At 40.4% G+C, this 21,115-nt stretch overlaps 2 protein-coding genes across 9 annotated transcripts; one reads left to right on the top strand and one right to left on the bottom strand.

Annotated features, from left to right (window-relative positions):
- The first annotated feature begins 275 nt into the window (after positions 1 to 275).
- Positions 276 to 8,763, top strand: LOC118272932 (sodium-dependent neutral amino acid transporter B(0)AT3-like). 2 transcript variants are annotated; one of them, XM_035589671.2, is made up of 12 exons: positions 276 to 402; positions 676 to 735; positions 1,118 to 1,361; positions 1,755 to 1,959; positions 2,375 to 2,513; positions 2,822 to 2,950; positions 3,267 to 3,492; positions 3,885 to 3,997; positions 4,390 to 4,515; positions 5,097 to 5,294; positions 5,645 to 5,776; positions 5,927 to 8,763. In XM_035589671.2, the coding sequence occupies exons 1-12, from the start codon at positions 388 to 390 to the stop codon at positions 5,948 to 5,950; spliced, it is 1,611 nt and encodes a 536-aa protein (XP_035445564.1). In that variant the 5' UTR covers positions 276 to 387; the 3' UTR covers positions 5,951 to 8,763. The 2 variants fall into 2 exon arrangements, with proteins under 2 accessions (XP_035445564.1, XP_035445562.1); XM_035589669.2 differs by having other exon boundaries at positions 2,810 to 2,950.
- On the bottom strand, positions 6,014 to 19,777 carry LOC118272930 (ubiquitin carboxyl-terminal hydrolase 10). 7 transcript variants are annotated; one of them, XM_035589666.2, is made up of 11 exons: positions 19,611 to 19,777; positions 19,480 to 19,499; positions 19,221 to 19,320; positions 15,554 to 15,683; positions 13,398 to 15,466; positions 12,929 to 13,124; positions 12,607 to 12,841; positions 12,238 to 12,501; positions 11,826 to 12,033; positions 11,496 to 11,634; positions 6,014 to 11,297 (listed from the first exon to the last, which is right to left on the bottom strand). In XM_035589666.2, the coding sequence occupies exons 5-11, from the start codon at positions 15,457 to 15,459 to the stop codon at positions 11,159 to 11,161; spliced, it is 3,243 nt and encodes a 1,080-aa protein (XP_035445559.1). In that variant the 5' UTR covers positions 15,460 to 15,466; positions 15,554 to 15,683; positions 19,221 to 19,320; positions 19,480 to 19,499; positions 19,611 to 19,777; the 3' UTR covers positions 6,014 to 11,158. The 7 variants fall into 7 exon arrangements, with proteins under 7 accessions (XP_035445559.1, XP_050549429.1, XP_050549431.1 ...); XM_050693472.1 differs by having other exon boundaries at positions 13,398 to 15,452; XM_050693474.1 differs by having other exon boundaries at positions 13,398 to 15,449.
- Positions 19,778 to 21,115: the final 1,338 nt, after the last annotated feature.

The following is a 21,115-nucleotide window of genomic DNA, read 5'->3' as shown; positions in this document are numbered from 1 at the left end:
TTACCCCATACATACATACATACATACCCGCATATTAAGTACACTACAAGCACAATTTTACTTGAAGAAAAGAATCTGTTCAAAAAAAATTACTAATTTTAACCCATTTTTATGTGCAAGCGTGTCGCCCCAAAGGACGTTGAACATGCTACGTTTACGCCACAGGAAAAAAGAAAAAAAGTCAATTCACAACTTGTTCACAAAATGAAATTAATGTTGAATTGATACTTTTTGGTGTTGGGCAAGAAAAATCTCAAAAAAAGTTTTGATAACTACTTCTGTCTGCTGTCAAGGCCAGTATATTTTGACAAATGTTTATAACCCAGACATAAGATATTATTTTCTACAATTATTAATTTATTTATTTAGATATAATTCCATTTCAAAATGAGTGAAACCGCGGTGAGTGTTGCTTGAATTAAATATTTGATAAAAAAATATCCACTAGTTTCAAGCCATGCTAGAGGCTCATGTTCATGAGCAGCATTCCGCGATCCACAACGCGGCGATTGTCGCACTGCTATTCTTCTAGCATGGCTTGAAAGTAGTAAAGTTCCTCGTCAAACAGTTACGTAAACCGATAGCATAATAATTAATGTAGCGTGTCTCACGAAAGTTGTAATAAAAAAAAAATTCATATTCACGGTTTGAATAATATGGTTTCTTAAATTACAGAGCACTCGTTCCAAAACTATGACGGAGTCTATTGATTCTGAGTCCACAGAAAGTTCACTGGTAACGTATGCATTTAAAATAGTACTACCTATTTTGTTACCATAGGAAAATGGCCATCAAGAAGTAATGGGCAGAAGCATCTCCCGATGGTACCTAAGCAATCAGCGCCGCCTATGGACACTCACAACACCAACACTAAAACTTAAGAAATTACTTATAAGTATGTCGCCAGTTATTGGCTATAGGGTCTTTTTTTAAGGATGGACCATCGTCCAATGACGTCTCTCGCCTTGGGCGAGGACTCTTACTGACTAAAAACCACCCCGTTCCTACTCCTGCACTTCTAGCCGGAACCCTGGTAAACCCGCTAGGCAGTCCGCAGCTCCGATTCTAAAAATCCTTCGAATCACTCATCCAAATCACCACGCGACACTCCTCACAGGTATACGACCGCTGGACGAACAACATCAGCTACCGCCAGCTGGTGGTGTCGGCCTGTATCGGCATCTTCCAAGTGTGGTGGCACCCCTACCTGCACGACTTCCGAAGGTTGCTGCCCTTCATCTTCCTCTACAATATATTCAGCGTCTTCATCGGGTATCCTCTGTTCTACCTGGAACTCGCGCTGGGAGTGGCCACCAAGAAGAGCGTGCTCAACTGCTGGGATATAGCGCCGATGTCACGAGGTAGGCGGAAGACTATTTTAAATAGGTGTTATTTAAGAGAAGCTTGCATTCATTCATTGATGTTTTTAATCGTAACATGCGGTGCCCACTAAAGGGATGAACAAGCAAGGATTGGCCGCAAAAAGCTTTACACATACAGGAGTGGTAAGTGGTAAGGAGGCCTTTGCCCTGCAGTGAGAGGATCATGGCTGAAATCCAAATCAACATACGGAGTGCAAATATTTGACTGCGTTGTACTCGTAATATTAAAGGGGGTTGCTACTACCGAAATCAATAAATAAATCATACAGAATTACAGTATTTTTGGTTGATCCTCCAAACCTTCAATACTTAAAGACATCTTTAATAAAAAAATCTAATTACTAAACAAATTCTTATTTGACAATTCCCTAGGTATAGGTTTCGCGATGCTATCGACGTGCGTGTTCAGCGCGCTGGCGACGGGCGGGGTGGGCGCGTGGTGCCTGGCGCTGACGGTGCACTCGGTCCACACCTTCCTGCCGTGGCTGCACTGCGCGGCAGACGCCCAGCCGCCCTGCGCGGCGCGACACCGGCCGCTGCCAGCGGGGAGCGAAACACCCCCGCAGTCCTTCTTTTAGTTAGTCTTGACTTTGATGAGTAGTTTTGTTGATGATTATCACAATTAACATTGTAATTGTTTGTTTTAACCAAAACCACAAAATACTTAACGCCTTTCAAAAAACTTCTTATAAGTCTTATCTACCTAATTAACATTATAAGTACTCAAACTATCATAGTCAAAATGCACTTTGAACGTGGATTGTTCATAAATCTGTGTGAACTCATAAAATCACACTGCCTGACTGTTACTGACTCGACACCATCCGGATTGGACATCGTTTGTCTAAATCTCAGCCAGCATCCAGGCTGGAAATCATTGCTAGCGATAGACTAGTCAATAGTTGTTTTAAATCAGTGATACTGGTGTTGCATTATGTAGAAACTAGTAAAATATAACTTACCAAACAAGTGACACTATGACGTCATTATAGTAACTTCGTGTTGGACCTGAAGCGCGATGGTCTGGTGGGAGGTCTGGGCAACGTGGTGTGGGAGCTGCTGATCTACTACGTGATATGCTGGATACTCATCTACTTCATAGTCTTTAAACGGATGTACAGCTTCTCAAAGGTACTTAAGTGTAAATATTAAAAGAAATCACGGTCGGTACGGACTACCTAGCGGGTTTAACAGGGCTCCGGCTCGGAACGGGGTGGTTTTGAGTCAGTAAGAATCTGACACACTCTATCGCCTCGCCCCAGGCGAAGAAGACACTGGATGACACCCCCTATAAAAATAGATTTTCTGAAAATTTTATTAATATTTCTAAATCCTTGCGCAATAGTGCCCTAAGGCTACACTCCAACCGAAATCACAACATATTGTACCTTAATTCGCGTAGGTTTAAATAAAGTGTTCTTTTCGAGTTTGTCTCGCAGCTGGTGATGTTCAAAGACGTGTTGACGTACTTCGTGTTGGTGTGCGTGGGTGTGGGCGCGGTGCAGCTCAAGGGGGCCACCCGCATGTTCAGCGACTGCGACTGGAGCGTGCTGTTTGAGAACTTACAGGTAAGGAAATATACATACAGGTCAAGTCTTAATGAGGCAGAATTTTCACTAGTGCCCATGTATCAACTCGTGTACGTAACAGGTGGTGAGCCTATTGCCTTTTACCATACCTTCTAAAAGTTAGTCCCCATGCTCATGCTCGGAAGCAATTTTCGAAAAACCAAAAGTAGAACTAATGAAAAACGTAATACTACTTTAATCAACCCAATGAATCATATCCAAGAGAGAAGCACCATATCTACACCATACATATAGGTGGTAGGACTTTTTCTTACATAGGGTAGGTACGTAATACATTTTACTTTAAACATTTTAGATATGGCGCGAAGCAATGGAATACTCGCTGATAGAGATGACAGTGTGCCAAGGGTCCCTGATAATGCTGGGCTCGTACTGCCCCAAGGTGCAGCACAAGCTTGGTACCACGGCGATGCTTGCGTTTGCCGTGTCCAAGTCCAGTTGTATGACGGCCGCGCTTGTACTGGGAGCCACGCACGGAGCTTTGTATAAAGATTACGAGAATTCCACTAATATTTGGCCGGGTAAGACATTCATTTTTTGGCCTTGGGTAGGTGTGTATCTGGATATCGTGTAATAAACTCAGAATTGCCTTTGTAAGTGAATTGCATTTCTGTTCGGATGGTAATGGAAGAGGGACTAACATAGCTCCTTTTTTGATGGGGGAAACCTTCAAAAGGCTTTTTGGAGAGAAAGACTAGGGAGTGTGGCATTTTTTACTTCATTAAAACCACCCGGTGGCCACAGAAAAGGGGCACTGAGTCCTCTACTTAGCTAGGTACTTAAGTACCTACTTACTAGTTAACTTTTTAACTTAAAATATTCTATTCTATAGCACGATTGTATAAAACCTATAACAGACTTCAAAAAGGAGGTTCTGAATCCGGCTTTAAGGTTTACATCCTATTGCACGCAGGTGCGTCCTCGTCAATGATCCTGTGGTCGGACTTCGTAGCGCGTATCCCCGGCAGCCAGTTCTGGTCCGCTCTCATATTCTTTACGATGTTCGTCTTAGCACTTACCACAACGGTAAGTTGTAATATAATATAAAATTAAAAAATATATCATTAAGTTTTTAACTGCCAATAGAAAACTGTTAAAGGCAAATCCTCCGCTAACGTCGGTCACCGATGACCACCACGGCGTTCAATGTGTTAACAGCCTCGTTGTTGGTCTATTCCTGGGTTGGGCAAAGTGCCTTAGGTGTTATCAGGTTGTCTACTTTGATCGATTTACTTAGCGTTCGAAGCTGCTCGATTAGTTTCAAGTCACGACAAGGGCCATTGAATATGTTTTATGGAATCTTATGGCCACAATCATGTTTCTTATTATTACGATATGTGAGTTGTCTTTGAACAATTGCTACTAAACTTATACTAAGTAGGTACAAAAATGTTGATTTTAACATTGTGTTGATGCAGGCGCTGTCGGTACAAACGATAATGTCAGCGTTCACGGGACACTCCATCAGGAAGATCACGTGGGCTTTCCTCATAGTGATCTGTGTGCTCTTTTGCTTGATCGGAACCATAACTTTGTGTACACAGGTAACTGTAGAATAGTTTCCAATATTACATGAGACTAGAACAATAATGTAGGTAGCACGCGTGACAATGTAACGTAGGTACATACCTACATAACTAAGTACTAACTGGCAAAATGTCTGTTACATGAACATCTTTACCTAGCTACTTCCGCGTGGTTTCACCTGCTCTGTCCGGTCCTATAGATCTTAGCGTGCTGTTTTTTAGCATACTAGCAAACTCGGCGAACTCTGTTTCGCCACCAATAATTTTCTTTGCTATACTTAAACCTCACGGAGCCCGAGACCTTTCCAACGAATGCGAAACCGTGGAAATCGGTTAATGCGTTCTGGAGTTATAGCGTCAGGAAGGAAAACCTGACTTATTTTTATTATAGCGTAATATGCTATATATAGATTATATTATAATTTTCCTCGATAATTTTACTATCCAACAAAAATAGTTATTCAATTCGGACCAGTAGTTTCGGAGATTAGCGCGTTAAACGAACTCTTCAGCTTTTAATAAGAATATATACATTTATAAGATTTCGTGGGGGTAAAGAACGGATAAGTAATGATATTTTTCATTTTTCCACATTTCAGGGTGGTTTATACGTAGTAAACTTCTTAATAAACTGGCCCGCATCAAAACCTCGTGTGCCTATCGCGGCATTGATCGCTACGGTAGTCACCTACGTGTATGGACAGACCACTTTCTGTGAAGACGTCTACTTGTCCGTCGGAGAATACCCCAGCGTGTTCATGAGGATCTGTTGGGCACTCTCCCCAGCCCTAATGATGGTAAACATGTTTCCTCGATAATTTTATTCAAATTAATAAGTAAAGAACATGTTTTGTATGACTTTTATTTGTAACTGTTTATTTTTTTACATGTTTTATTATTGACTTTGTAAAGGTATATAAGCTTATATAAATAAAATGAAAAGCTTTTATCGCAGCTCATTTCTTTTTATTTAACTTTATAGTACCTACCTAAGATTCTAATAAGTGCTTGAATATCGAGAAAATTTAACATTTTCATTCGGTTTTGTTTTCTTTACTATGCTATAGGAGTCCAGTGGACCCGTTGGTTTTCTAAGGTCTATTGCTTATAAAAAGTTGTGGAATGTATTTGCGCTAATTGTTTCCAGTGCGTTTTTGCTGGCGGCGTGGCCACGTGGGAGACGAGCGAGGCGATGGCCGGCTGGCTACTGCTGGGCGTGGCCATGATACCTATCGTCCTCGTCATGCTTTTATACGCAATGTTCCAGTGCAGAGTTAGAGTGAGTACAGCTTTTGCCCCCATAAGACAAGTTGAACTCGTAGTTACAGTGCGGTAACTACAATAGTAGACGTTACAAAATAAAATAATACCTAGTGGTAAGCTAGTTAAAATTTCATGGAATTTAAATAACTTTTTATTCTGCTTCCAGAATATCGTTCGAGACGAAAAGTAATCGTTTAAAATAAAGTGCATCGTTTGTATTTAACAGTTATTGCTTGAATGATAAAATGAAAGATTTTGATCAGAATGACATCTTATTTTATTCACAAAATTTTTCATAACACCAATTTGTTACCAAAATAAAGGATTATTTTATAATTAGTCATACACACATATCCACATAACAACTTAGAAAGCTGATCATAATAAATATTGTACGATGTTTAAATGTTGGCATTTTTTTGTCTTTTTTAAAGTGAACAGTATCTATTATGACCAGCAGGAGTATTTTTACACAATAATTAATTCAGTTTGATAATGAAATGTTAAATCAGCTTCGCTTGATTGGGAAAAACACTCCTTCTAATTAATACAGCCTTGGATCTTACTTCTAAAATTAAACGTAACTTAAATAATGAACTTCTCATATAAAAATAATAATGATAAGCATCACTACATACATCTTTTTTTAAAGTTTACATCTAAGTAGATAGACCGCCAAAGTGTTCATTGTAAAGTATATTCGTTTAATTAGACTATTGCCTTGTGTTCAAAGATATATTATTTACAGCATCGGTAACGAGGTTATTAATATTCGATAAATATATGAATTGCACCAAAAGATACATCTGATGGGGACTAGATTGGAAACAAAATAACACTTGTTCACAATATATACGATGGCGTAATATTTGGCTTTCATACAATTTAGAATCACAAGAGACATGGACATCAAATACTCGATATTACCATCACTTTTTTTTAATGCGAGGCAGGCCGAACTAGCACAAACAGAACACCTAAGCTTATTTATGAGATAATTAAAGTTTGGAAAACAGGAACAACTGGTGTGTGTGACGTCAAATGCATGCATGGAAGTATACTCTTTATTCTAAGCAAATATTATGAACCGGCCTGCCAGTCTTGTTACACCAATGCTATCTATTATAACCCTAATCTATTTTACAATAATTTGATATTAAGTGGATTCACGACGGCATACATGTGACAGGATATAATCTTAGTAAATTCTAGGCCTTGTTATTTGCAAATAGGAAAGTATTCGCGCTCTCAATGAAACAGTTTTGTGATTACAATAGACATTTATTCAATTATCACTTGGTTTTGCTTGAAAAATAATTCGTAATTATATTAGTTTGTTCTGTACAATAGCACGGTCATACATATGGATGAGAACGCGAAATACTATCGATACAATAAGGTGACAATTCCCAAATATTTGTGCTATAGGAACAGAGAGCAAGCGGATCATTATACATAACATTCATACTGTAACATGTGTAATAAGACGCTAAACTATTCCACATCGAGAATAAGCTCTGTAATTATTTTTATTGAAGCAATTTATTACTGAGGAAACTGTACACAGATTCTTACAATTTATAAGAAAATATTAAATTTTATATTACCACAAATATCTAGATGAAATAATCTAGTAATCGTCATTTATCGTACATATCAATCCAGTTCACTAATATTCATAGTTGCTATTTAATTTTTTATTATATTTTTTTCTATTTTCGTTTTAAAACGAAAATATATTACATAAGCTGCTCTCTGCTGTTAAATTAAACTAGTCATAAAGTAATTCGATATCCCTCACAACTATTTTGATCTGATATTTATGAACTATGTATTATTATCAGGAACATCTACAAATTGATTAAACTTGGAACTAATATACACAATGCAATAATTTTACATCTATCATCTATACTGATTAGTATACCGTAGTAATGATGTACATAGTTTGCGATTTGGGTGACTGATATAAAGTTTCACATAAACAAGTCAAACATGTCGGCTACTGGTGTTTGGCACACTACCCAACAACTAGTCACAGCCAACTACGTGCTCCAGTAACTAGACAACGGTAACTAGACTCGCCGCTAGCTACGCATACACTACGTACGTCATGATCGTGCCTCGCTATTCTTAGTGTACTAACATGTTCATTGTTTATGCAATTAACCTGGATAGGTTATGTGCTCAATCAAGATGCGACCATATGAGTTTTTACTCCATTTAGATTTAAGTTAGTTATATATTTCAATAAATACGCAACACAGACACTTAACTAAAAAGGCAGCGTTTTGTTACTATAAAATCTTACTAGCTATGTGTGCTTGTGTTCACATCAAAATAAAATAAAAAAACATAAATAACAGACATTCGGGGACCCTGCGCTCAGTCTTACGCATAAAGATTCCACCACATACTCCACAGGACATCGCTAGTACGTACCGTTTTACGTTAAGGCCTATCTATCATATGTCTACATTAATCACTTGATAAACCACTCAGTATGTTACAAGTATCAACCCGCTAGGAGCTTAACTAATGCAATAAAGGAACTCTTTACAAAGACGCGATCAACGTAAACTTTCCAGTGTTCATGTTCTGTGTCAACATTGTTTGCGCACCTCACTGAACAAAACCTACGGAACTGAAGCATACAAACACAATAACAAGCAGTAAAATCAGCAATACTTCACACTTGATAAATAAATATCGCTAAAACGAGAGGAACAGATTTATAAAAACTAATAGTCAGTAAATTAAATTGTGCAAGTAAAAAAATGCTGTGGGTTCGTAGGCCAGCGGCCTAACGCGGCTCGTCTAGGTGGCCATTTCATAATTATATTAGAAAATAGATGAATAAATTCGTATTATTCTTATGGAACATTTCATGTTATAGTTTATGTACAATTGCAAGCAGCTGCATCAATATCATTTTAAAATTCGTGACGTTTTTCTAATAAGTAATGACTGAGGTCGGTCGTGCAAACAGCTCAATGAACATGTTAATAAATGTTCACTGTTAACTGCCAAACTTCGATATCTATTACAGATACTGTATTGGAACAAAAATAATTTGTCACACATTTTTTAAAGAAGTGATTGTTTACTTCTAGTTATTTCTGTTACATAAAATTATATAATGTCAAATTTATTATTACTTGTACCACTTGTAATGTTCAATTGTTACTGGGTAATTTGAATTCAATTTATTAATTGTTATAATGTCAGTCAAAGTTCCTATGTTTTGGATAAATTTATAGGAACTAATGTATTTATTAAACTTGTGGCAGTTGTTAAAATAATAGCAGTTGTTCAGTGAGTTGCTTGGTTCCCACGACCGGCCCGCACACAATGCTGTCTGTGCGACGATACACCGACGCTCGCTATCACGTGAGCTATTATTATCCTTCTCAGTAACCGCTAACTACACTAATACCTACCCACAATCCAAAATAAACGAATTAACAACAACCAAGTTATACATATAAAAAGCTTAGCAAGTTAGTATATAACTCTGTTTTAGAAACTATCATACAAAACTAAACCTATTTCGTTCTATTCATAGTAATAGTTAAATTGACTAATTATAAGATTAAATACTCCTTCATTATAATTTGGACAAAACAGAAGTGCATTATAAGATATCGTTTTAACGCCTAAATAGTGTTGGCTTCTTTATTATGATTCTCATAACACTAAAGTAGAAAAGCTAGAATAGCAGCAATTTCAAATAATATCCATACTTTTTGGTCAATTTCGTAATATTAGCTTTCAAATACCTAATAAGGCATGATGTATTGCCTCCATCACTTTAAGGAAATTTACATTCCAACTCGTAATAATTCCCAAACAACAACAATATGAGTGAGATCAAAATGGTTCATTATTAATTTACAATAATAAACGGATAGCATAGCTATTTATAAAATTGTAATATCAAACTAGCTAGTCAACTCTAAGCAGTTCCATTCATATACAATAATCAATTCAGATATTTAACACTAGTGGACACAAACGTAATCGTAGCACTTGTGCTACCTCACACACTGTCTGCTCACACTCTATGTTTGTGTTGATTAAATAATAATACAATAATCAGCTAGTTTGATGGCAAAACTAGTGTGGCACTGTCGACGCAGGGGGTAATACTATTAGCCACGCGTGTGCAGTGACCACCAAACATATTTTATTTCAAAAATTTCAAGATTAAACATAGACCTCAATGAAATTGAATAATATTAAAAACAGACATTCCCCACAACATACCAACGGCGAGATAATAATATATTCTATTTATAATTAACACTTATATTGTTATAACAATATCTATACAATAGTTACAACTAACAATCTGCTGTAATCGTCCTCAAGCACTCCATTATCACAAGAATCATAGGGCACATATCACTCACTGCCGTAGTCAGTCCGTCAAAGCACCGATACCATTAACATTGCCAGCGTTAATACTCCACGACCCTTACTTTATTGCTTACTGCTACACTAACTTACACAATCCACGGTACATATTGTTTCTACGTGTACATTTCGCCAGTCGCAATATACCACTGTATACCAACAGAAATATCGACATATTTATATTAGGCATACTGATATACTTGTGACTAATATCACATCTATAAATGGCTTTGTACTATCTAACAGCTGATTATATCAATTTAGTATCTATTATCCCCATATTCAATAGAAATAATATGTATCATGAATTTTAGTTATCCTACAATGTTTTTTTACATTTTTTATAATTTGTAAACACCACAATTCCATATTGTCGAAGAGAAAAATTACAAATACATAGACACTACGAAAAGAGGAGGCGTTCTCGTATCGCACAAATAGTGTCGGTCGGAATCCAGAAATACTTCTGCAGACGTGCCGGCACCGGGTCACCGGCCTCCTCTCACCGGACGCACGAAATACTATTTACACGAATCATGCTCATAATCTATTTTAAATTATTATACAATCGTTCAATTGCAGGTTCGGAGGCTCGACTAATATTACGACGCCGCTACCGGGCCAGAGTCGTCGACGAAACCACGATTTTGTACTTTTAACGACAAAAATGATTAGTCAGATCTAGTCAAACGCCGGGAACGCGGCAGGCGGCCAGCATCCACCGGGAGAAGTGCACGGGACACAGGTACACGTGCAGCGCCGCGCCCCCGGCGCCCCCGAGGCCGGGCCACGCGCCCCCCGCGGGCGCCGGCAGCAGGCCGATCAGCGCCTGCAGATGGCGCGCCCCCGCGCGCCGCACTAGTACGCGGCGCAGCGGGGGCGCGGCGGCCACGCAGGCGCCCCCGGCGGCCGCGGCGCGCGCGCAGGGCACGGCGCTGACCAGGAAGTGCAGGCTGAGCGCGCGGCGGGGCGCGCCCCGCTCTCACTGCGCGGGCGCGGCGGCGGCGGGCCGCGCGGGCAGCGTGTCGTGGCGCCGGTACATGAGCAGGTAGGGCATGCGCGGCGGCTTGGGCTTCAGCACGGCCGCGTCGCTCACCTGCGTCACCGTGGAGTCGTCGTACCTGCACATACACACTCGTCACTGCACGGGCACGCTCGCGACCCGCGTCGCGGGTACTTACGGAATGCTCAGTATTAAATATCCACACTTGCCGTAATCTCGTTACGATTGGAGACGAAAAATAATGACATCATAGCACATTTCAAATGGCAGTAATTATATTACATAATTGCTATGCTCAAATAAAATATACAGTTACCTGATCCATCCCACTTGTCCGTGGAATGTGTCGGTGAGGTAATGTCCTTTCACCGCCTCCACGCCCTCGTGGTACACGACAGCAAACAACTTGTAGATTCGTTGCTTCGATGTATACTTTAACTTAGAAGACATTATTTCTGTAACAATAACAATGGTATTAGTTACATGTAAGTAAAATAGATATTGCACATAATGAATTCTTTCAGGATATTCAGTTAATTCTTACCACATATCTATGACACTTATGTCATATTCAGAGACGAAAAATAAGTACATCATTATAACAAACTAACTAAATAAATGGCAGGTAATACAGAACTATACATACTTGGATCAATTTTCAAATCAATAGGGAAGTCAATGTTCTTGACAATCTTGGCTGTGTGGCCATCTGCATCCAGTTGGAAACACTTGAGGTGCAGGAGAAGGACCACAGGGAGTTGTTCCAGAGACAATTGTTGCCAGGCATCACTCACACCTTCCAGCGTGTCCTTGCCAGCTAATAGTTCCAAGGCATCTTTCACGCTGTTTGCACGCTAAACACAACAAAAAAATATTAGATAGTAGAAGCAAATGAGGATATTATATTTTTGATTATATTCTATTTTTACTCAGTCTTTGTTGTCCACATAGAAATATAATTTTGATCATACTCGGAGACGAAAAATAAGATTCCATCATAGTTAGAGAGCGAATAAGGGCTCTCTCATGTAAAGCAAAGAAATGGGGTAGTGGCAGACCTCGATGTCGAGTTGGAGGGTGAAGAAAGGCTGCACGGCGTCGGTGACGTCATGGTGCGCGGCGCGGTGCAGACGGAGCCGGGTCCGGCCGCGGAAGATGTCGGCCACGGGCGTGCGGCGCGCCGCCCAGCGCCGCTCCACGGCGCCACGGTTGCGTGGGCCCATCACCTTCCACTCGTCGTCGTCCGCCTCGCCGCCCGCCGCGGGGCCCGGGGGCCCGGCGCCGGCGGCCCGCGGCTCTTCTGGCTCTACGAGCTTTATCAGCTGCAAGTGCATACAATTTAATAAGTCTTTTTTCCCAGAAATGTTAAGATAAAAAACAATGAGGCAGCAATTGTCCCAGTATAGTATTTCTTAAGTGTTACATACCTCAAGCATTTCATCATTGAGTGAATTTAGCAAGCAACCTAGGAACTCTTCGGCATCTTCTTGCCTGCCCTCCTGTGAGCCGGGGAAGGGGCGCAGCGCCCGCAGCACCCGCTGTCCGGCGCCGCCCTCCAGCGGGGGCCCGGCCGGCACGGCAGGGGCGGAGCCCGAACCTGCGCCCCGACCGCCGCGCGTACTACCCGGCGCCAGCGGACTGAACTCATAGCACAACTCCACTCTACAACAAAAAACAGATTGAGGTTTACTTTCAGATGAAAATAAATTGCTCACCAGATAACGGGAATAATAAAATGATGATACTCACAAGGAGTCGATGACAGGTGTGCTGGACTTTCCGCGGCGAGTCTGGTAGGGCAGCGCCTTCAGCATATTGTAGAACGGCGGACAGGCAATCAGTGCTTGCAGGATCGCATTTACGTAGCAGTAGTTGGAACGGTTGGTGAGACCTCGGGGCAACAGGGATACTGGCCGGTTGTCTAGCTGGTATTTAGACAGGAATTCTAAAAAAAAAACAAAATTTTGTTGAGATTATTATTTTATTTTAGGTAAGGTTAAGTAAAACCGACAGAAAATTACTTTACTTTCAAAGTTCTTTTTGGTACTTTTCTGTTAATTCGTAAAAATCGAAGTCTGTACAATCCTCGCCTAAATCCAAAACTACATGATAAGATTATTTTAAGGTAAAGTGCTGGTAGAAGAGAAGCTCACAATAGCCCAGCTGTGGACAGTCATAAAATGTTGATGTAACATAGAAAGCAGTGTAATCAACTTACCTCCCATCCTGTAAGAGTTAGGGTCATCACTGAAGGGCGATGGCTGTTGTGGTTGAGTGGGGCTCGGCTCCTTAGCCGCGGGGGCCTCGCGGGGTTCCCGTAGCTCACGAGAGTCACGGGGCTCCCGGGGCTCGCGCTGCTCGCGGGGCTCCGGGGCCGCGGCCGCACGCGCCGCGCCTGCCGTGGCGTTCACCGACGTCTTCTCCGAGTACGACACTGCGGGCGGCCCGGCAGGACGAGGGGTCGGGGAGCTCTTGTCAGTAGCTGTCGCCTGCAATGGTGATGCGTCGAAGGGTGGCACCTTCGCTACCGGCTTTTGAACATTCGTAGCGATGGGAGGCGTTGCCGTCGTAGGGCTGGGCGGGTCCTCGGGCGCTGGCAGAGCGGCGGGCGCGGGGGCTGGAGCGCCGCTGGACTTGTTGGAGAACAAGCTCGCCCACGACTTGCCGGGCGCGGGCTGCGGCGCCGGCGGCAGCGCGGGCGGCGGCGCGGGCTGGTTGCGCGGGGTGGGGGGCGGTGGGAAGTCGGACGCGGTGGGCGCGGGCGGCGGGGGCGCGGGGGCCGGAGGGGGGTCAGGTGCGGCGCCACCTTTGCGCGAGTGACCGAACGGAGCCTTGTTGCTGACGATGAGCGGTGGCCCGGCAGAATGCAACGTGATAGAGATCGGCATCGGTGCCTTACTGGGAGGCAATGGAGGTTCACGTTTGGCGTGATCGTTAGTGGGCGCGTTCCGATCAGAACTTTCATTGTTGTCGTTAGACGGAGAGCGATTAGCAGGTCCATCACGCTTCTGTCGGCTACCGAAAGGTGCTTTCGGAGTGGAAGCGGCTTGTTGCACCGGTACCACTGTCTGCGGCACCACAGGTTTAGCAGGCTGCTTGCCACCCGAAAACGGAGCAGCGGGCCCCTTGCTGGGCTTCGGTACTGCGGGTGGAATCTTATTTGTAGGCATTTGATTAGTGGGTGGTGCTGATGGAGGGAAAGATTTGTTTGCTGGTGATTGGGCTGCAATCGGCTGTTCAGATTTAGATTCCGCAGCATTCCATGACTTCGTGGTTTCAGTCTTTGGCGCTGTTGTAACTTTTTCGACTGGTGACAGCTTGGCTTGACCCGAATCGTTGACACGATCCGATTGTTTAGGACTGCCGGGACCTTTGCCGATTTTAAGGTCTTTTAGAGGTAAGGATTCTACTGATGCAGCCGTGGCTGATGCTGTAGGTGGTGCAGGCATGGGCTTCTGTTCCTGACTCTTATCTTGTTGTGTATAATTTTTGTTTTGATTTTGACCCTGCACGAAATTTTTAGCGTGCACGTTAAACTGATGGGGCGTGGTCTGTGGAGGTGGTTGTTGCTGCTGCTGCATGGGTACTGGCGGCGGGTGGGGCGGAGGAGGAAGGTACATCGGTGGCATATACTCCACGCCACCCTCTACGGGCGGACCGTACGGCGGTGCAGCGTAGTGGGCACTCGCGTAGTAAGCGTCTACGGCCTCTTGCTCCATAACAACCTCTTGAGGGTATTCCTCGGGACCCTTGTCGGCTTCACCTTCGACGGGCATGGGGTACTCAGGGTAATAGGGCGGGTACGCATAGGGTCCGTAGACGAGGGGCTGGTACACGGGCAGGTGGTAGAGCGGCGCGCCCTGCGCCTGCGCGGCGGGGTAGTACTGCGGGTACTGGAGGTAGTAAGGCGGCGGCTGCGGCGGCGGGGACGGCGGGCGCTTGCCGCGGCGGTCGCGGCGCGGGGCGCGGGCCGCGCGCTCGGGCGCCGGCGGGTACTGCGGCTGCGGCTGGTAATACTGGCCCATGTAGCCGTGCACGTTGACGTTGGCCGTGACCTGGCTGACGTAGACGTTGGGCGGCGCCACGGGCCACTGGTGGTGGTGCGGCGGCGGGTAGGCGGGCGGCGGCTGCGCGTACGGCGGCGGCGCGTGCTGCGGCGGGGCGCGCGCCGGCGAGTGGGGCGCCATGTCGCACTCGCCGCCCGACAGACTGTCCACGCTGCTCGACACGGTCGGGGCGCCCGCCGTGCTCGACGAACAGGAAGACGGATCTGCTGCCATCAAAATCCTTTTTATTTTACTAACTAAATAAACCGCGTAGACCGGTCTTAGCGACGGATGATTGGTGATGATGACACTTTCGTGTGACACTTACCTATAGTAGATTCGTTCCAACCACCGGCGAGAGCAGTGGCCGAGATGTCGGGTATGCGGTCGTACAGGGCGCACTGCAGGGTGTTTAAATCCGCGTCCTTCACATCAGATAAGTCTAGGAACTCATAGTCCTGAAACACGCCATAGATTTTAATACAGAACTTAAAGTATCATTCTTGTGACAGTTTGTCCAATTTCATGGGCATAAACTTTTCACATACAGATTTAGATACAAAACTAAAAACTACAAATTAAAAGACAGTTCACTTTCCATGTTAAACAATAGACCTTGTTGAAGAACTTGGTATGTTGTCGCCATGTCACCATTTTTTATAAACAATATATGACTGTTACTTGCAGACTATGAACAAATTGTTTTCCAGATCCCAAGAAGTCTGAAATTACTGTTTTATTCATTAGTGCCTTAAATAGGATGAACTTGAAAGATAACCTAATACAATGTGTTTTATGTTGATGATGTTATTTGTTATGTGACACCAAACAACAATGTTGTATTTTATTGTATTATAAAAAGAATACAAGTGACTTTGATGGCCTTGAAAAGAAGCATTTTAGTTTGTGTCTGATATACAAATTTGATTTACCAAAACAGACAAGCACTTTTTTCCTAATGTCTTTAATTTTTTATAATTGTTTCTATATTCCATATTTATTTACATTATGACATTAACTTATTCCATCTTCAATAATGGTTACAATGTTCACTTTAAATGATACAGATTGGTTCAGCTCAATTTGATATTACATCTGAGCTGTGTCCATTATCCACTTAAACAACAATGGTGACTCTCGGGCCAGTAATGCCCAACCAAGATAATAATGCAATATTTCAGCAATTGCACTAATCTGATCAACAGTTTCTGTGTAAAATGTTGGTTTAATAAACCTATGAGAAAACTGTAGTTTTTGCTTGCTGTACTCATAAAATACAATTGACTTTTAACATATGTTAGTTACACTTGTCTTCACAACCATTGCCCATACAATACATTCAGCTTTTTTTATTATTAAACCTAATAAAAAGTAACCAATGAAATATTGTTTAATGACATGTTTACACATTACACATTATATTAGTCCTAAAAATACAGTTTAATCAATTATTGTTGTAAGGATGAAACCCAGGATCAAGAATTGAAAATAATTGCATAATATTTGGGTTTATAAACCCCAACAAGAGACTACTGTAGTATATTAGGAGAACGAAAAGTGGAAATTACCAACTAAAATCACAGTTTAGTCAGAAAAGTTATATATATTTTTGTTAAATACATGTGTGATTGCATTGCACTTCCTAACTTCCCAATTTGATTAAAATATTCATAAAACAAGTTGAAAATTTATTAAGCTTCCTCTATAAAGATTTCTCCTACTTCAAATACATAAACATGCTAATGATAAATCCAGTAAGGTCAATGTACTCATTGAAGAAAGAAGTAATAACTAGATTATATTAATCCTTTTAATTACATAACAATACTGTGAAGAAATGATGTCTTAATATTGTAACTTATTACAATGTGAGAAAGTTTTCATTATTACAAGATGAAACTATAGGCAAGCAGAAAGATTACTTGAAGATATACCTGAAAAAAGTAAGTACCTAGATAGTATTGGTCCCGTCACCACAAAATAAGAAGTTCTTGTCACTTATATGGTTCTGTTTACCTAACTATTAACCACCATAAAGATTTCATAAGATATTATAAGTCCTTGGAGGCAATTGCATAATATTTTAATAATATACCAATATGTGCATGAATAATGAATGTGGAGAGTGCATAGCTGTACCTACTACAGAAACAATCTTCATGCTTCAACTACCATTACCTAAATCATAATTAATTATCTCTAATTAACAATCCAGTCACAAATTCATTAAATTAATTACTCCCAAGAAAACATGCAATACTAATTAATTTAGAAATTATATCTAATGGTGTCACTTATTGCACAATATCTTTGTATATTCTAACATCTATCATTCCGAGTTGCATCAAACAGCATGACGTAGCAAAAAATTAAAGTAGCATTTCTTTTCTTAGCTTTCCTTTTGGGCTTTCAAAGTCATATTATTTATTCCTATTAAACCAATAAGGTACTTTACCAGTTTACTGGCTATAAAACATGTGTACTGTATTTAGTGTCCTTTCAGTATTTAGCTCAATATTAACATCATATAATATCACTAAACAATCCACTCTAAAACTCAAATATGTACTTCTAGCTTCACTTACATGCATATATTTAGTTTAGGACTAATTCATTTCTATAAAATGTAAATATCATCTTAACCATAGATGTTATCAAGATACCTAATGCTTAATGACAAATAATAATTTGCCTGTGTGAAGTAATGACAACTTCTAATTATTTTACAGAAGAAATAAGACAAAATATCACACTATCTTTTGAATATGACTCGGCAATTCTAAGTACCTATATGGCTTTATCTTGATATGAGGAACCATGTAACAATAGAATTAAACAATTGAACACAATTTATATCATTGTAACAGTTGAAATGTAATGGTCACATGGAAAAAAATACTTTAATTGTGTTTATTTGTATATTGATTATACTATAGAAATCAACGTTTCTACCCAAAATTATTAGGTGTTCCCAAATTGGCACAGCGACCAAGAATGGGTTAAATTAGAATACATTTTTGTAGTTATACTAACAAAATGCAAACATTGTCATAAATATTAGATTGAAAATGAGAAATCACCCTATGAAGATTTTTTATGCATTACAAAATAAAAATAAAATAGCAATTCACATGCAAAACAAGAAAATAATATGTTCCATAATCTAATTATGAGAGAATGGCATTTCATCATAAAAATGTCATAATAGATTTATAGTTGAGTAATGAAGTGCAACAAATAATGTGAAAACATTCATTTCAGTATGAAATAGAAATTTAATCAACTAATTTCATTGTAGAAATCTACAGACTGTTATTTCGAAACACATCTAGGCAGTGATAACCAACTAACAATCAAACAGCCTGAAAGTATAACTTCATTAGTTTATAAGTGCATGAAAAAGTATGTGATTGGTCCTTCAGAGGTTATATAACAACAAGTCTGTAATAATACATAGTCTAGTAGTGATTTTAACACAAAACAGTCTTATATGACTGCATAGGCAATTACAGGTTCCTGAGACTAATTGGTTTTACTTGGATAATTAGTAGAAGTAGCCCCAACTGTCACTGGTAGTTCACAACAAGTAAAGCATTAGACAATTTATTTTTACCTGGATTACAGAACGAAGTCAACAATTGCATTCTGAAGAAACTCATTTCATCATCGTGATTTACTAGCAGATATTTTACACGGAAAAGTAACCTTGAGTTTCGTCGCGAAGTGTACAGAAATGACAACCCGTTTGAACGTTGGACTTCACTGCAGCTTGTCAAATTTATAGGTTATAATATTACGATTGGGACTTACGATCATTCAATGTACAGAAGCTCATCACGTCAAATTACAAGTATATTATGTGAACACTAAACAGTTTGTCTACCATGCAAAGAATATAATATGCAATAGCTTCCGCACCGACTAAACAATAACAAATCCATAGCACATGTGGTTTTAAAGTCATGAAATGAAATGCAAAAGTGAAAATGACATACCTATTACGGAACCAATAAATGTCGCATAGACTTCCTTTGTAATTCGTTTCGAATAAAGCATGATTTTCAGCGTTTAATTTTCTCATGTACTAACGCAAAGCTGCAAAATATGCGGAACATTTGGAGGACTATAAAATGGCGTAACAACGCTCAGTTGCCGGGTGCCATCCGAGTATTGACAAATCAACATATTGGTGATTCTTAATGCGTAAATCCGAAACTGGGCACTATTTATTGATCAAAAACTATTGGCACTTACCTCCCACGTGCATACAATTTCTGTAAAGAGATATTTTTTCTAATGTAATGGCCAGTTTCAATATCACCAAAACAAGAAACAAAAGCCAAACAAATGTTTATGTAAATGTACTGCAAATAAAGTTCGCTTACCGTTTTCATCAAATCCATGGCCTTTTAAAGAACACCATCACGAAATTTAACACCGTCTATATTTTCTAAACAGCAGCAACGACGGAAAAAATATCTTAGAACGGGATCAACGTCGAGGCCATGCACTCTCCCTACACATAACAGGATGTGACAAAACGCTCACCATAGACTATACACGAAGCGCGCCATTTTTAACTAGCCGCTGTGCATCCAATGAGAATCTGAAATTTGTACCATAAACAAAAAATATTTTTGCGTAGAGTTGTTACACTTGTTCGGATGTGCGACATCGAAAATCATCGACAATATTATAAAGTTTTTAGCTTAACTTTGAATTTTAGCCTATTGAGGTCTAAAACTAAAAATCCATTTCAACTAATGATTTACTTACGTTTATCAGCGCTTATGGTGTTAAAAAAAGTTCTGATTACTTATAAGTGCTAATAAAATAAGTAGGATAATCTTAATAAACAATAATATATTTTCAAAGGGCATTGCATTGAAATGAATCTTTAAATGCATTTATTGTAAATGACAGTAGAAAACATTAATTCACGTACGATGGAAGGGTTTGTCGTGGTAGCCCAGAGGCTTAATACAAGAGGAACACTTAAATGTAATGAACACTTAAATAAAAGAGGACACACTAATCTGACTTTTTCCGACTTATTATATAGGCACTTTCTAAGACCATTTAGACACTATTAACAAAAGGTGAAGGAAAACATCATGAAGAAATCTGGGTTTATAATTTCTATTTCCGTGTTTCTCGCATTTTTGTACTCACGGGCGAGGCTCAACACCAAGGTGATTTTTAGTCTTTTCATCGTCTTTTCTAGCCGCGAAGGCTCCATGCATCTCTCTTAGGTCGAGAACCGGTGGCTCATGCAGCCATAATCAGGTAAAACATACTTAGGTAATAGTTAAGATTTGTTCAGTACATTCGAGGAAAAATGTAATAAAATATAAATAAAAATAATGTAGGTAAGGTCAGGTAGTATCTATTTATCCATATGTTTTATTAGTTGAGTCGTGACCATTTTTATAATACTAGGGATTTCCTTTAGTAGTGATTTGTTTTCTCGATATATTACCTACGCATTTTCCTATTTATATTTTATTATGGTATAAGCCGGTATACGAGCAGAAGGGTCACCTGATCCTGATGGTAAGCAAGCGTCGTGTTCATGGACACTCGAAATACCTGAGGTGTTACAAGTGCGTTGCCGGCCTTTTGGGGTTAGGAATTTAAGGGTTGTTGGGGAATCGGGGATTTGGAAGATTGGGAAGGAGGGTAATTGGGTCTCCGGTAGCCTCACTTACACAACGAAACACAACGCAAGCGTTGTTTCACGTCAGTTTTCTGTGAAGTTGTGGTACCACTTCGGTTGAGCCGGTCTATTCTTGCCAAAGCAAGGCTCTCATACACTATATTTATATTTCATCGTCGTCTTCATTGAATTACGTGCTTAGGTTCGTGATTATTGGAAAAATGACGTTTATAA

The sequence above is a fragment of the Spodoptera frugiperda genome, chromosome 4, assembly GCF_023101765.2.
Source record: "Spodoptera frugiperda isolate SF20-4 chromosome 4, AGI-APGP_CSIRO_Sfru_2.0, whole genome shotgun sequence".
Taxonomy (NCBI): Eukaryota; Metazoa; Arthropoda; class Insecta; order Lepidoptera; family Noctuidae; genus Spodoptera; species Spodoptera frugiperda.
The sequence above is the reverse complement of the archived record's forward strand: the minus strand, read 5'-3'. Positions and strand labels throughout refer to the sequence as shown.

What these genes read in the sequence shown, in the direction of transcription:
- LOC118272932 (XM_035589669.2), top strand. An exon ending in TGCTGTTTGAGAACTTACAG is followed by an intron (nt 2,951 to 3,266) that starts GTAAGGAAATAT and finishes TAAACATTTTAG; the next exon opens with ATATGGCGCGAAGCAATGGA. An exon ending in TTCCACTAATATTTGGCCGG is followed by an intron (nt 3,493 to 3,884) that starts GTAAGACATTCA and finishes TATTGCACGCAG; the next exon opens with GTGCGTCCTCGTCAATGATC.
- LOC118272930 (XM_035589663.2), bottom strand. An exon ending in TTGGAACGAATCTACTATAG is followed by an intron (nt 15,453 to 15,553) that starts GTAAGTGTCACA and finishes TTTTGATGGCAG; the next exon opens with CAGATCCGTCTTCCTGTTCG. An exon ending in TGATTTGAAAATTGATCCAA is followed by an intron (nt 11,635 to 11,825) that starts GTATGTATAGTT and finishes TTATTGTTACAG; the next exon opens with AAATAATGTCTTCTAAGTTA.